Source organism: Lactuca serriola, chromosome 7, assembly GCF_051521515.1.
Source record: "Lactuca serriola cultivar US96UC23 chromosome 7, Lser_US96UC23_V15, whole genome shotgun sequence".
NCBI lineage: Eukaryota > Viridiplantae > Streptophyta > Magnoliopsida > Asterales > Asteraceae > Lactuca > Lactuca serriola.
This window is the reverse complement of record NC_136414.1, coordinates 172037705-172051597: the sequence shown is the minus strand read 5'-3', so window position 1 is coordinate 172051597 and position 13893 is coordinate 172037705. Positions and strand designations below refer to the sequence as shown.

The 13893-nt window shown below is 41.1% G+C and overlaps 1 protein-coding gene across 1 annotated transcript; it reads left to right on the top strand.

The window, feature by feature from the left end:
- The first annotated feature begins 3336 nt into the window (after positions 1–3336).
- On the top strand, positions 3337–5679 carry LOC145064557 (uncharacterized). Its single transcript, XM_079011984.1, has 2 exons — positions 3337–4029; positions 4636–5679. The coding sequence occupies exons 1-2, from the start codon at positions 3337–3339 to the stop codon at positions 5677–5679; spliced, it is 1737 nt and encodes a 578-aa protein (XP_078868110.1).
- Positions 5680–13893: the final 8214 nt, after the last annotated feature.

Below are 13893 nucleotides of genomic sequence, written 5' to 3'. Positions count from 1 at the left end.
ATCTTTCTTCTTGGTTTGCCGCCAAATCTTGAACTGAAAAGAGGGGACAGATAGAAGAAACACAAACAACACAACCCTTAATTCTCCATTTTTAGGATTGCAAAAAGCCAACACAACCCTGGTTCTTCCTTTCTTTCTTGATTATCTTCGATTTTTTTTTTTCAATTTTGGTTTGTTGAGATTAAAAAAATTATTTAAAAGAAGCAAACATTGAAGATTTCAATAGGATCTAGCTAACCAGAGCAGATTGGTGAGATTCCAATAACTCTTATGCTTAAAAACTATCATACCATTTAATTTCTAACAAGAAAAAAGGATATATAAACTAAAGTCGCAATATTTTCATCGATTTGAAAAGAAAGTCCTAAACTTTAGTTTTTTGACAGAAAAATTCTAATTCACGATTTGACAAGAATGTCCTATACTTTATTTTGTTGAAAGTAAAGCCCTAATTACCGACTAACTGGCAAAAAAGGGTAAAGGTGTAAAAACTGCTGGTAGTTAGGACTTTACTGTAAAAAAAAATGAAACTTAGTACTTTCTTGTCAGATCGTTGTAAATATTAGGACTTTACTGTATATATCCCTTCAAAAGTTATTTATCTTATTTTATAGTATATGCGGAAACAGGTTGCGAATGCATATGTACAATTAAGCTCCGCCCTCCTTATTATCTGATGGAGTACCTGGAAATATTTAATTTCAACTGGGTAAATGCTAGGCTTAGTGAGTTCTCCAAAATATCTATCATACAATACATATACAATGCATACACATAATGGCATTCAGCATAAAGCTGAATCACCTCTTGACCATCAGCATATAGCTGGTCCACCCCTTTTTTTCCTTCATCTACACCTTGGCCTTCAGCATAAAGTCGGTCCACCCGTGTCTATTAACCTTAAACAAGGCTAGTCCACCCTCAACTCCCACAAAACATATATACCATGCAAACAATCCAACATAATAGGAAACTACTATCATTTTCTAATTGCCTAATTGCATATTATAGGGAAACTATATCCTAACATACAGAGGAGATATACTGGAGCATATAATATAGTAAGAAAACTCACCTAGATAACTACTCAAACAACTGGCAGTTATCTGGGTGAACCAACTGGCGGGTAACGTGTCTAACGAGTATTAACTTATAAAACTACAACTTATTAATCCCTATAACAACCTGACAATGAACATTAGATCTTTTACTAATCCTAGTGAAAACTAAGAGTTCTAGCAAATAAGGATTGGTCAGGCAGGATAGTTGGGAGGCATAACCATTTCGACATATATATTTTCTTAAATCCAACAACGAAGCCAACATGACTATTCTAGTCACCTCTTCCGTAAATAAATCAATCAATATTATAACTGGATTTACAAATAAATCTTATTTCTACATTCATAACAACGACTATAAATATGAATATAAGTTACACTTACAGCAAAGTAAGTGTCGCCTAACTTATAGAGAGTTTCTATTGAAAACCGGGATTTGCACTGGCAGAACTTCGACCCGAGAGCTTTTAATTCCCGAACCCTATGATAATCAAGAGTTTCAATAAAAATGAAACTTTCTAAACTCCCGAAAAACTCCAAAAATCGAACTGAAAGAACCATAGAGAATGTGAGAATTGGTGTGACGAAAGGGACTGAAAGCAGCAATTTATAGGTGGATTCGGGAGGCGCACCACTCACATGGTGGGTTGTGTGTCTCACATTTGGTTAGGGGTGATGTTGTAGCATTGTCTGGGTGGTGACACATGTCGGCAAGCTACTTCTGTGTTAAAGGCGCACCACACAGCCTGTCGGCACGCGTGCCTATGCCTGAGATTTTGGTAGATTTTCAAAATTTTGTGTCTACTTAACGCGAGTTCTGTTTTTTGACATTCTTTATATCATCGTGAAGCTATCAACAATATCTACAATTTTCATTTAGACTCCGTTGGCTTATTCTCACTTTATTTTTAAAGTAATATTTTTATAGACTTATACTGTTAAAGTCCGTTTAAAAATCTAAAGGAATTTATTTTGATTCTTATCTAGTTTATAGCTTATCATTGATGTTCTTATCTAGTTTATAGCTTATCCTTTTGTTTAGCTAGTTTGTTAGCTTTATTCTCTTTTAAAAAGAACGTATTGTAAACCTTTGATTACGTTCTAGAAAAGCAATAAACAAGTTGGCTCTTATCAGTTTTTTCATGGTATCAGAGCAGGTCATCGACACCGGATAACTAAATCGTCCGACAACCATGACAAGAGAGAAAGGCGATGGAAGAAAAAAACTGAAGGTGAAACCATTGATGTCAATTCTCCATTCTACATTCACCCATCTGATTATCCAAAACAGATGCATGTGAACAACATTCTGAATGACAATAATTACAACGAGTGGAAGCAGGAAATGACTAACTTTCTTCTTGCGAAAAACAAGATGGGACTAATTAATGGTACCATAAAGAAGCCACAAACGAACTCGCCAACACACATGGCTTGGTTTAGAGCCGATGCCATGGTCAAGGGTTGGCTAACAACTGCAATGGAAAAGGAGATATGCACCAACGTTAGGTATGCCAATACTTCCTATGAAATTTGGAAGGACCTGGGGGAGCGATTCGAAAAGGAAGGGGCACCAAGGGCTTACGAATTAAAACAGTTACTCAATGTAACGCGACAGGGAGGTATGTCCATTTCAAATTACTATACCAAGTTAAGGTCTCTTTGGGATGAAATTCAGATTGTCGTACCTATGCCACGATGTGTGTGCAATGGGTGTGAGTGTGCAATTGGGAAACAGTTGAATGAAGTGAAGGAGAAAGAGAGGACTTATGAATTCCTCATGGCACTTGATGAAGAATTTTCAGTCATCTGAACCCAATTCCTAGCCATGAAACCAACACCCTCTCTTGCAACTACTTACCACTTGGTGGCGGAAGATGAACAGCAGAGGGAAATTACGGGTGGAGCAAAGAGACCAGGATCAGAAGCTTCAACCTTTCAGGCGAAATATGGTGAGGTAAAGATGCAGCGACAGTCGCAGAGCAAACAGAACACACAGGCAATCAACAAAACAGCCCCAAAAGCTGCAAAGATCAAGAATGAAAACAAAGAAAAATACAACTACTGTCAGATAGAAGGCCATGTGAAGGAGGGATGTTTCAAGTTATTTGGATACCCTGAGTGGTGGCATGGAAATCGAGAGAATGGGGCACCAAAGGCTGGGTGTGTTGAGAAGGTGACCAGCCCTATCCCAGGGTTAACAGATGAGCAATATCATCTGTTTGTCAAGCACTTCAAGGATGTCGGAGGCATAACTGAATAGGCAGGGGCTAACATGGCAGGCAGAATTGATGCATATGATGGATGGGTGGTCGACTCAGGTGCCACTAAACACATGACTCATATAAGTGACTTTCTTAACAACAAAACCCAAAACCCAAAGGGAATCCCTATTGTCATCCCAAATGGAGACAAAATTCATGTTTTGGGTGAGGGTGATCATATTTTTCCAGGTGGAATGAAAATCAAAGGAGTATTATTTGTACCTAATTTTAATTATAATCTACTCTTTGTTGGGAAACTAACTGATGAGCTCAATTGTGCTGTAAATTTCTTTCCGGGTTTCTTTGTCATGCAGGAATTGGGGACGAAGCGCTTGATTGGAGCGGGTAATTTCACAGAAGGCTTGTATCGCATGGGGGTAGTGAAGACCAATAAAGCTCTCTTGACCACCTTTGAGACCTGGCACAAAAGACTCGGGCACCCTTCATCAAAGAAAGTTTCTCATTTAGATTTTATTCCAGTTTGTAAGAACGATTTAAACTGTGATGCTTGTTTTAAGGCGAAGCACACTAGACTACCTTTTCCTGTTATTGAAATTAAAACAAATGCTTGCTTTGATATGGTGCATTGTCATATATGGGGGAGATATAGAACCCCTTCAACAAGTAAAGCATTTTATTTTTTGACTGTCGTAGGCGATTTTAGTAAGGCTGTTTGGACTTTCTTACTAAAACACAAAAGTGAGGCAAGCACATGCCTCATAGATTTTTACAAAATGATTAAAACCCAATTTGGAAAACATATAAAATGAATACGATGCAACAATGGAGGTGAATTCGTGTCCAATTCCATGCATGATTTTTATGCAAAGGAAGGCATTCTTTTAGAAACTTCTTTTCCGAACACCCCACAACAAAACGGGGTGGGGAGCGTAAACACCAACATTTACTAGAAACAACTAGAGCTCTTCGTTTCCAAGCCAACCTTCCTAAAACCTTTTGGGGAAAATGCGTGTTAACTGCCACGTATGATATAAACCGAATGCCCTCCAAAGTGTTATAAGGAGCTTCACCATATGAAGTTCTTTTTGGAAGAAAGCCTAGCTATGAACACATGCGAGTGTTTGGCTGTTTAACCTACCATCGCAGTACTGAAACAAAGAGAGATAAGTTCGAGCCACAAGGAAGACCAGGGATGTTTATTGGGTACCAAAGTCGCACCAAGGGTTATAAGATTTTTATTTGGAAAGCAAAAGAATTGTTATCTCGAGAATGTACGATTTGTTGAAAGCTAATTTCCTATGAATACAACTAAGGAATATCCTAACTCAAAGCCATATGATATTTTTCAGCTAGAGGATGATGAAGAAGTCGTGCATCACAGCCCTAAAGACAATGTATTCTTTAGCAATGACAACGAAACCAGTGGTCACGAGACAAACCATGATTCCGCTGCACATCAATCTCACAACTTAAGTCCAACAGATCATGATTCCGCTGTGCAACAAGCCCCATACTCCAGCCCAGATTTCGAAATTGATGACCCTCTTCGCTCAGATAGCTCCAGACCCATCAGATCAAAGGTTCAACCTGTAAAGTTTCAAGACTATGAAGTTAATTTACCCTCATCGATCAACCATGCGACACTTGCTGCCAACCATGTTGCTTCTATGGTACACCCCCTTTCCAATTATATTTCATATAAAAACTTTTCAACTTCACATAAAGCTTTCTTGGCTGCTATTGTAACTGACGATGTGCCTAGAAGTTTTACACATGCAGCTTATGATCCAAAATGGTGTGATGCCATGAAGAAGGTGATCAAGGCCTTGGAAGATAATGATACTTGGGAACTCGTAATGCTTCCAGAAGGAAAACGAGCTATAGAATCAAAATGGATATATAAAATAAAATTTAATCCCGAAGGTGCTATAGAAAGATACAAAGCTCGCCTTGTAGCTAAGGGATACACACAAATGGAAGGGGTTGATTTCCACGACACGTTTGCTCCAGTCGCTAAATTGGTCACTGTACGAATTTTATTGACTCTAGCTATGAAGAATAACTGGATAATCCACCAATTGGATGTGAATAATGCCTTTTTGCATGGCGATCTCGAGGACGACGTTTACATGAAGATGCCTCAAGGATTTGGTAAGGAAGGCGACACGCGAGTATGTAAGCTCAAGAAATCGTTGTACGGGTTAAAACAAGCAAGCCGAAATTGGTACCACAAATTCACAACAGCCCTTCGTGACATGGGATTCGTGTCATCACATGCAGATCATTCGCTCTTCATTCACAAAAACAACACTAGTTTTGTTGCAGCTCTCATTTACGTGGATGATGTCATTATCGTTGGAAATGACGCCACGAAAATTGCAAACACCAAATAAAATCTTAATGCTAGATTTAGCATTAAATATCTTGGTAGCTTGAGATATTTCTTGGGTATCGAGGTGTCTCGTACGAAGGAATGTTTAGTTCTAAGCCAATGAAAATATACTACGGATATTTTAGATGACATGGGTATGCTTGGCTGTAAACCGAGCAAATTTCCCATGGAGCGAAATCTCAAGCTCGATAAGGGGATAACGAAGATCACATCGACGCCAACATGTATCGGCGTCTCGTTGGTCGACTGATCTATTTGCAAGCCACTCGTCCAGACATCACTTATTTAGTAAATGTATTGAGCCAGTTTTTTTCAGATCCTCAAGTAAATCATTGGCATGCAGCTGTATGTGTTTTACGATATCTCAAAGCAAGCTTAGGACAGGGGATACTACTGCCGAAAGATGGGTCGCCAGATTTAGTCGCTTACAGCGATTCCGATTGGCATGGATGCCCGTATTCACGTCTTTCTAGAATAGGTTATTGTTGATATTAGGTGGAGCTCCTGTCTCTTGGAAGTCAAAGAAACAATCAGTCATCTCTCGCTCTTCAGCGGAGGCTGAATATCGAGCAATGGCCACCACCATCAGCGAGATTCTATGGGTTCGATGGTTATTGTCAGAACTTGGTCTGAAGGTCACTACCGCTACACCACTTCTCTGTGACAATCAATCAGCTCGTCACATTTCTCACAATCCTTTTTTTCACGAGAGAACGAAGCCTGTGGAGATGGACTGCTTCTTTGTTCGTGAAAGAGTAGAGTCTAAAGAGATAGCTCTGGTTTGGATTCATTCCCGAGATCAGCTTGCAGACCTTCTTACCAAGCCACTTGGCAAGGATAAGTTGTTGTTAGGGCTTATCGTGTTGCGTCTTAGGCTTTTTGTTTTATATCCGGATTGGGCCTATCCTTCCTTGATTCTCTTGTAGGGTTAGACTATATATATGCATGCATGTGTGCATTATAGAAAAGACTTTTTGATTACGTTTTGAGTATTGTAACCCTAAAACACTTCTATAGTCGAAGTTCTTAGTTGAGCTCTTCTGAGGTGTTGAAGCATTAATCGTTCAACATATTCAAACCATATTCGTGTCTATATTTACGTACTTATTTTTTTGCATGCATAGAATCAATCGATCCTGAGAGAACTACGTTCTAACAATTGGTATCAGAGCAGGAAACTGTGTGATCAATACACATTCCTTCTGTATTCAGAATTCGTTAGCGTTTTCTATTTTATCGTATAAATAAGAAGTCGTCTTCTTTGTTTTGACGGCAACTAAGTTATAGATAAAACCCTAATCTCAAGTTTACATGTTTGATTTTAGCAGCTCACCATGGCTCACGATGATTCGCAAACAAACCCAATCAAAATCTCAAACAACATTGGATCCACTACCAGAATACCCATACTCTACACTCAGGACTATGAAGTGTGGGCACATCAATTTGAAGACAACGTGGTCGGATCTGAGGATAATGGCAATCTCATATGGGAAGCCATCACACTCGGACCGTTTGTTCATTCTGGAACGAACACAACAGTTAAGACTCAAACAGAATATAACAAGTTGGTTGCTAATGAACAGAAGATGCCACAGGATGAAAAAGACAAGTTGTTGTGTAACGTGAAGGCCATGAGAATGATAAGATTCGCATTACAATCTGACATGTTTCGATTAGTAAGTTCGTGCAAGACGGCCAAAGAAATATGGGATTGGTTGAAAGAGCTCTATTCGACCGATTAAGATCTTGAACACTCCATTCAAACATTGCTTCTAACAGAATTGGGAGTTTTCGAACAAAAGCCTGAGGAGAAGCTAATACAAACTTTTTATCGGTTCAATCATCTCTTAAGTAAGATGATAAAACATGGAATAAAGAGGAAGTTGATTGAGCAGAAAGTAACTTTCATGAACGGACTCAGACCAGAATGGATGGTTGTGGTTTCTGCCGTAAAAGCGCATGAACAATTTAAGTCTTATTCGCTAGCGAAACTTGTGGGAATACTTAAGTCCCATGAAAGTGTCGTAACCAAAGAAGCAAAAGTGGTTTCTGGAGTAGGATCGTTGGCCCTTGTCTCTAAAGCAAAAGGCATTGCAGAAGAAGAAGAAAAGTCTGATTTGTCTGAATGTGACCTTACAAGTGAGGAGTATGCTATGATGGTCACCAATCCAAAGATGTTTGCAAGAAAAAAATTCCCGGTCAGTAAGAACCGAAACTTGTAACGACCGAAAAATACAACCGATTTTAACTTTTTCAAAAACATCTTGATTCCATTAAATCTTTACAAAAAGGTTTTCAATACAAAGCATTTAACGTGTTCCCAGAATCACAATACTACAAAATCACGAGGAGCGGTACGATCACGCCTTCGCCTTGCCACAGTCTCCTGAAGAACCTGAAAAACATGAAACCACAACTGTAAGCCCGAAAGCTTAGTGAGATATCCCCAAAATACCAACCATAAATACCATACACGCATAACATGCCATAACATATCCGATCACAGAACAGCCATGCACTTCGGGTCTACTGTGTGACTGGTCCGCCGCACCGGCCTACAGTCCACCTGGTCCACCCTCTGAGTCTATCCACATACATCGAGTCTACAGTGTGATTGGTCCGCCCGCTCCCGGGCCTTCAATCCACCTGGTCCACTCTCTCTGAGTCTACAGTATGATTGGTCCGCCCGCACCAGGCCTTCAGTCTATCTGGTCCACTCTCCGAGCCTTCGGCACGTCTGGACCACCCTTTCGGGGCCTACAGCCTATCCGGACGGTTCGCGGGGCCTTCGGGACAACCGATCTGCCCTGGGTATCTTGGCCTACAGCACGCAGCAGGACCCGCCTCAACCCAACTCCAGTCCAAACAACCATGTGCACATATACATACAATCATATAGAAATTCACAGTCAACAAGCAGATCAAACAGATCACATAGCATATCATCATCCTAACCAGGATACCGACCTAACAGGTCACTAGCATAGCATCTCCCTATCTCTCAGGGTACCGATCTCAACAAGTCTCTATATGCCATCCTAGCTCTCGGGATGCAAACATAACATAGCAACAACATAACAATAACTACCCGGATGTCAATCCGATAAGGGCCGGCCTTGGTGCCTTAGACCCTGTTGATATAGTGAGGATAACTCACCTCGAAACTGCCAACTGAACAGATAACCCAAGCTGCTCCGGTCACTGATATGATCTCCACTGCTGAACAACCACCAATGCACTGAACTCAAAACAATAATCAACAATTACCAAAATGCCCCTGGAAATCACTGGTCAACCCTTGGTCAAAGACAAGGTCAAAGTCAACCCCTGACTGACCCTACTCGCCGAGTCAACCCGATGACTCGCCGAGTCCCCTTACTCAGAACTTCCCTCAATCCGTGACCTAACTCACCGAGTCACCCCGAGACTCGTCGAGTTCAACAACTCTGAGTCCACTCTCACACAACTCACCGAGTCATCCCTTGACTCACCGATTCTCGACTCGACCAGAAAATATATTGGGACACTTCGACAAGACTCGCCGAGTCTAAGGCTATCTTCAACCTACTCGCCGAGTTGTTCATACAACTCGCCGAGTTCCATGCCATCTTCATCCAACTCGCCGAGTTCCAGCTCGTCTTCAAGCAACTCGTCGAGTACACCCATGTGACTCGCTGAGTACGACCGGTATGAAACCATTCAGAAGCATTCCAGGCCATGCAATTGCTCCAAAACATAGATCTAGCCTCCTACAACTCATCCATCACATAAAGTGGAAAACTTTACGTGAATCCAAAGAGATCTATGCATTTTGCACATTAGGGCTAAGGTTTGGGACATGATAGCTTCATCCAACACTCAACACAGGGACTTTCATGCATTCCAACTCTTCTCCATTCCAGATCTGAGGTAGCAACCTCAGATCTAACCTCTAAACTCCAACACATCCAAATATATAATCTCTAATACCCCCAAAATGATGCATCAAGGAAATAGCAGCTCAAAGACGAGATATTACCTCAAAAGAACGCCCTAACTGCAATGAAACTTGAATCCAAGCAAAGCCCCTTACTCCAAGCCTCTCCTTCTCTAAGATCTCTTCAATACCCACCTCTCCAAGCTCTAATTTGCTCAACAATGGTGCTTCTCCAGGATTTTAGGGTTTTTGGACTCAAGGGGTGATAAAGAGGCTGGGAGGAAAACATAATGTTCTTTATATAGGGCTCAACCCCGAGAATTAGGGTTTTCTCCACTCAGCGCCTACTCGCCGAGTCCATCTTACTGACTCGCCGATTCGGCTACTTAACATGCGGCCCAGTCGCGACTCTACTCGCCGAGTCCACCCATGGACTCGCCGAGTCACTCTTTCCCAATTTACTCTTTTAGCCCTTCTACTCTACTCTTGATATTTCGGGATGTTACAATTCTCCCCCACTTAAATTAGGCTTCGTCCTCGAAGCCTACTGCAATTCAATCCCAACGATGCTCCCACAACGCGCCACCTGGCCTTAACCAGGCCAAGTCCCTCAAGGCATACCCATCGAAACTCAATCACACCTTCTCTTTCCTTACGGTGTCCTGACCACCGTTTCGAACCGGGCACCGGCTGTACCCTCTGATAATCACCCTCAACAACCGCGAATTACCCATGACGCATCACTGCCCCAAATCTCAACAATCACTCGACCTATAAGGGCTTAGAAAGCCATGAACCATCGGATCCCCGATCCGAATCCCACTCTATCCATTCCGCGACGACGGAAAGACCCATTCTCAATCTCAGAGCAACTCCCACGAGTTCTCCTCTTGCAATCGCATACACATGTTGAACTTCTCCAGCACCCTCAGGTTGGGAAAACCTGATACACTGATGATATCCTCCAACATCCCCCAGGATGAACCTCTAATACATATCCAATACCCCAATTAGAATCACACTGAGAGCCCAAGGCTCTCTCCCTGCATCCCTTCCGAGTCTCTTGGCTCTACATCTGCGGAAATTCCTCCGCAACCTCAGCAGACATCCCAAACCAGATGAGCTTCTATTGCACTGCCGCAAACGCGCTGCTCAAAAACCATACTCGAATTACTCTAATCATAATTCTGCTCTGCCGCATTCACTTCCGTGAACTTGCACTCCCTCTCGGAGTTACACACCTCTCTCACTTCCTTTTCCAAGGAATCCACTTGGCCTTATTGTAACTCTAACAAGTGCCACGGTGCTCGCCCAACGCTAGACCACCCTTTTTAGCGTATCCGCTATCCATCCAACACACATACACAGGCCCTCATTGCAGGGACTCTCAAGCCCCTGCACTATCTCCACTAATCAAGATCACTACCCGGGGCCAGGCCTTCTAACGCAATCACACTGCAACATACACAAACCATATCCTCCAATTGATCTAACAATACCTGCAGAGTCTTCAGCATGACTGGACTGCCTCACCAGGCCTTCAGCCTATCTGGACCACTCTCTTAGAACCTTCAACCAATCTGGACCGCTCTCAGTGCCCTCAGTTTGGCTGGACCGTTCTCCGAGCCTTCGGCCTGACTGGTACTTTAAAATCATTTGACATGTCCAATGCCAAATTGACCTCCAAAAATAGAATGAACCTTGATACTACATCTGAATTTGATGAAGAAAGCGAGATGAGTGAAATATCGGTAGAAGATGTCATTGATTGCTCCGAGTTTGTAAAAAGCGATACTCAGAATGAGAAACCCCTCATTTCAGAAAATCCGGTTGAATTTGTTCACATGACAAAAGACAAGCCACAAAAACTCAAGGAAAAGGCTGTCGTTTATCAAAAAGTTCAAACTGTGCCAAATCAAGTGTATGCAGCAAAAGGAGTCATTTTTAGACAAACAACAGAACTAAGAGTCTTGGTGGAAAAACACAACGCAGAAGGGTGCGAAGATTTCTTCTGGTCTGCCCCTATTGGCAACGCAGATGAAACCGAAGGCTTGTCTGAGCAAACTTCATGGAGGCTTAAAGGAAGATACCTTATTGAACCCATCAACAAACCCTCAAGCTTCGACAAACCAAGCACAAGTGGAACTAAAGAGAGAAACCAAAGGCCAGCTTCAATATACATAAATCACAGAAGGAACTAGCTAAACAGAAACGTTTAAGAAATCAAAGATATGCAAAGAATCTGAATGAGCGAAAGAGTTACTGGCAATCCCAAAATCCCAACTATGTGCCTCATAAGAAGGTCTAAACGGACAAAGGAAAAGAAAAAGTTAAGGAAAATTTCAGCCCAAGTTCCTAGTATTCCATGTCTCAAAACCGAAAGTCAACATTCAGTCTTAAACCCAATTTCGGCCCTAAACCCAGTTTCGGTCCCAAATCCAGTTTCGGTCCTAAAGCGAGTTGCGATACATCCAAGTCCAAATGCAAAGCAAATTCTTTTAAGGACATCAAAGGAAAGGGAAAAATAACTTCAGATTCTAAGTTCCACACTATGAAACCATCAGCTAACCCAAGATCTCAAAAGAGAAATCAAATGCCAATACCATCTAACAAACCAACTAATGCACTTGAGTTTAAACAAGATAAAACTAAAATCAAAGTGTATACAATTAAAAGAAAAGATCAAACCACTTTAATAAAAAGAACATATTTTGTTGATATTTCTATTGCAATTCCTTATTCTCTGAAAAACTCACCAGGACCCAAGAGACTTTGGGTTCCTAAATCTGCTTAAATTTGCAGGTAATCAGTGACGAGCAGTTCGATGATGAATGGTATATCGACAGTGGCTGCTCATGTCACATGACAGGGAAGAAGGAAGAGTTAAGGGAGTTTCGGTACCTGAAAGATGGTGGGTCTGTCAAGTGTGGGAATAATTCCTATGGAACAATCAAGGGATATGGCATGATAACAAATGGAGAATTCTCGATTCGAAAAATGGCTTATGTAGAAGGACTACAACATAACCTCATAAGTGTGTCTCAACTAGTCGTAGGAACAGGTCTGAAAGTGTCCTTTGATGATGAAGGATCTAAAATAATTTAAAAACAATCCAAGAAGGTACTCATGAAATCAGAGCGAAATGGAGAGATGTATACATTAAATCTCAAACCGATACGTGGCAAACCGGCAATATGTTTGCTATCAAAGGAAAATACAGATGAAATATGGTTATGGAATCGAGGATTGTCACACCTGAATTTCAAAGACATGAATAAATTGGTGCTCAGCGATCATGTTCGAGGACTCCCTCTTCTCAAGTTCGAAAAGGAACATCTGTGTGCAGCCTGTGAGATGGATAAACAAAGCAGAAAGAGCCATCCTACAAGGATCAATATAAAGATTGTTGAAGATCTTTAACTATTACACATTGAATTGTGTGGACATTCGTCTATCGAAAACATCGGTGGTAGTAAGTACATACTTGTTATCATAGATGATTTTTCACGTTTCACCTGGGTTTTCTTTCTTAAACAGAAATCTGAAGCAACTCCCAAGTTGAAGACATTTATTAAGCAGGTGGAAGTGCAACCGAAAAAGACTGTGAGAAATGTCAGGAGCGATAATGGGTTGGAGTTCAAGAATAACGACCTTGAGGAATTTCTAGCTAATAAGGGGATCACTCACAACTTTTCAGCCCCGTATACACCACAACTGAATGACATCATTGAAAGGTGAAATCGTTCCTTATGTGAGGCCGCTAGAACCATGATTTCTTTTGATTCACTTCCTTTATACTTCTGGGCTGATGCTGTAGCAACTGCATGTTACACTCAAAACCGATCCTTTCTTAATAAACGATTCTCACTTAATCCATATGAGATTTTAAATAATAGAAAGCCCAATTTCAAATTCATCCATGTGTTCGGTTCAAGGTGTTTCATCCTCAAATCAAAGGCGAAACGAAACAAGTTCGATGTTAAAGCTGATGAGGGTTTATTTCTGGTTATTCACTCTCCTCGAAAGCTTACATAGTTTTAAACAAACGATCCAAAAGGATTGAAGAAACATATTACGTCACCTTTGATGACAATTACATAAAGAAAGTTCAAAGAAACGAAAGTCACTTAGAGGAAATCTTTCCTACATCAAGACTAGTCTCGGTTCCTATATCCAACCTGTTCGAGGAATGCATTCGGTTATTCGATAAATCGGAGAAAGCGGCACACTCAGAGGCAAAAGTAGCTGATAACAAAATTGATAATCTTTAACATATTATTGATGATGCGGAAAAAG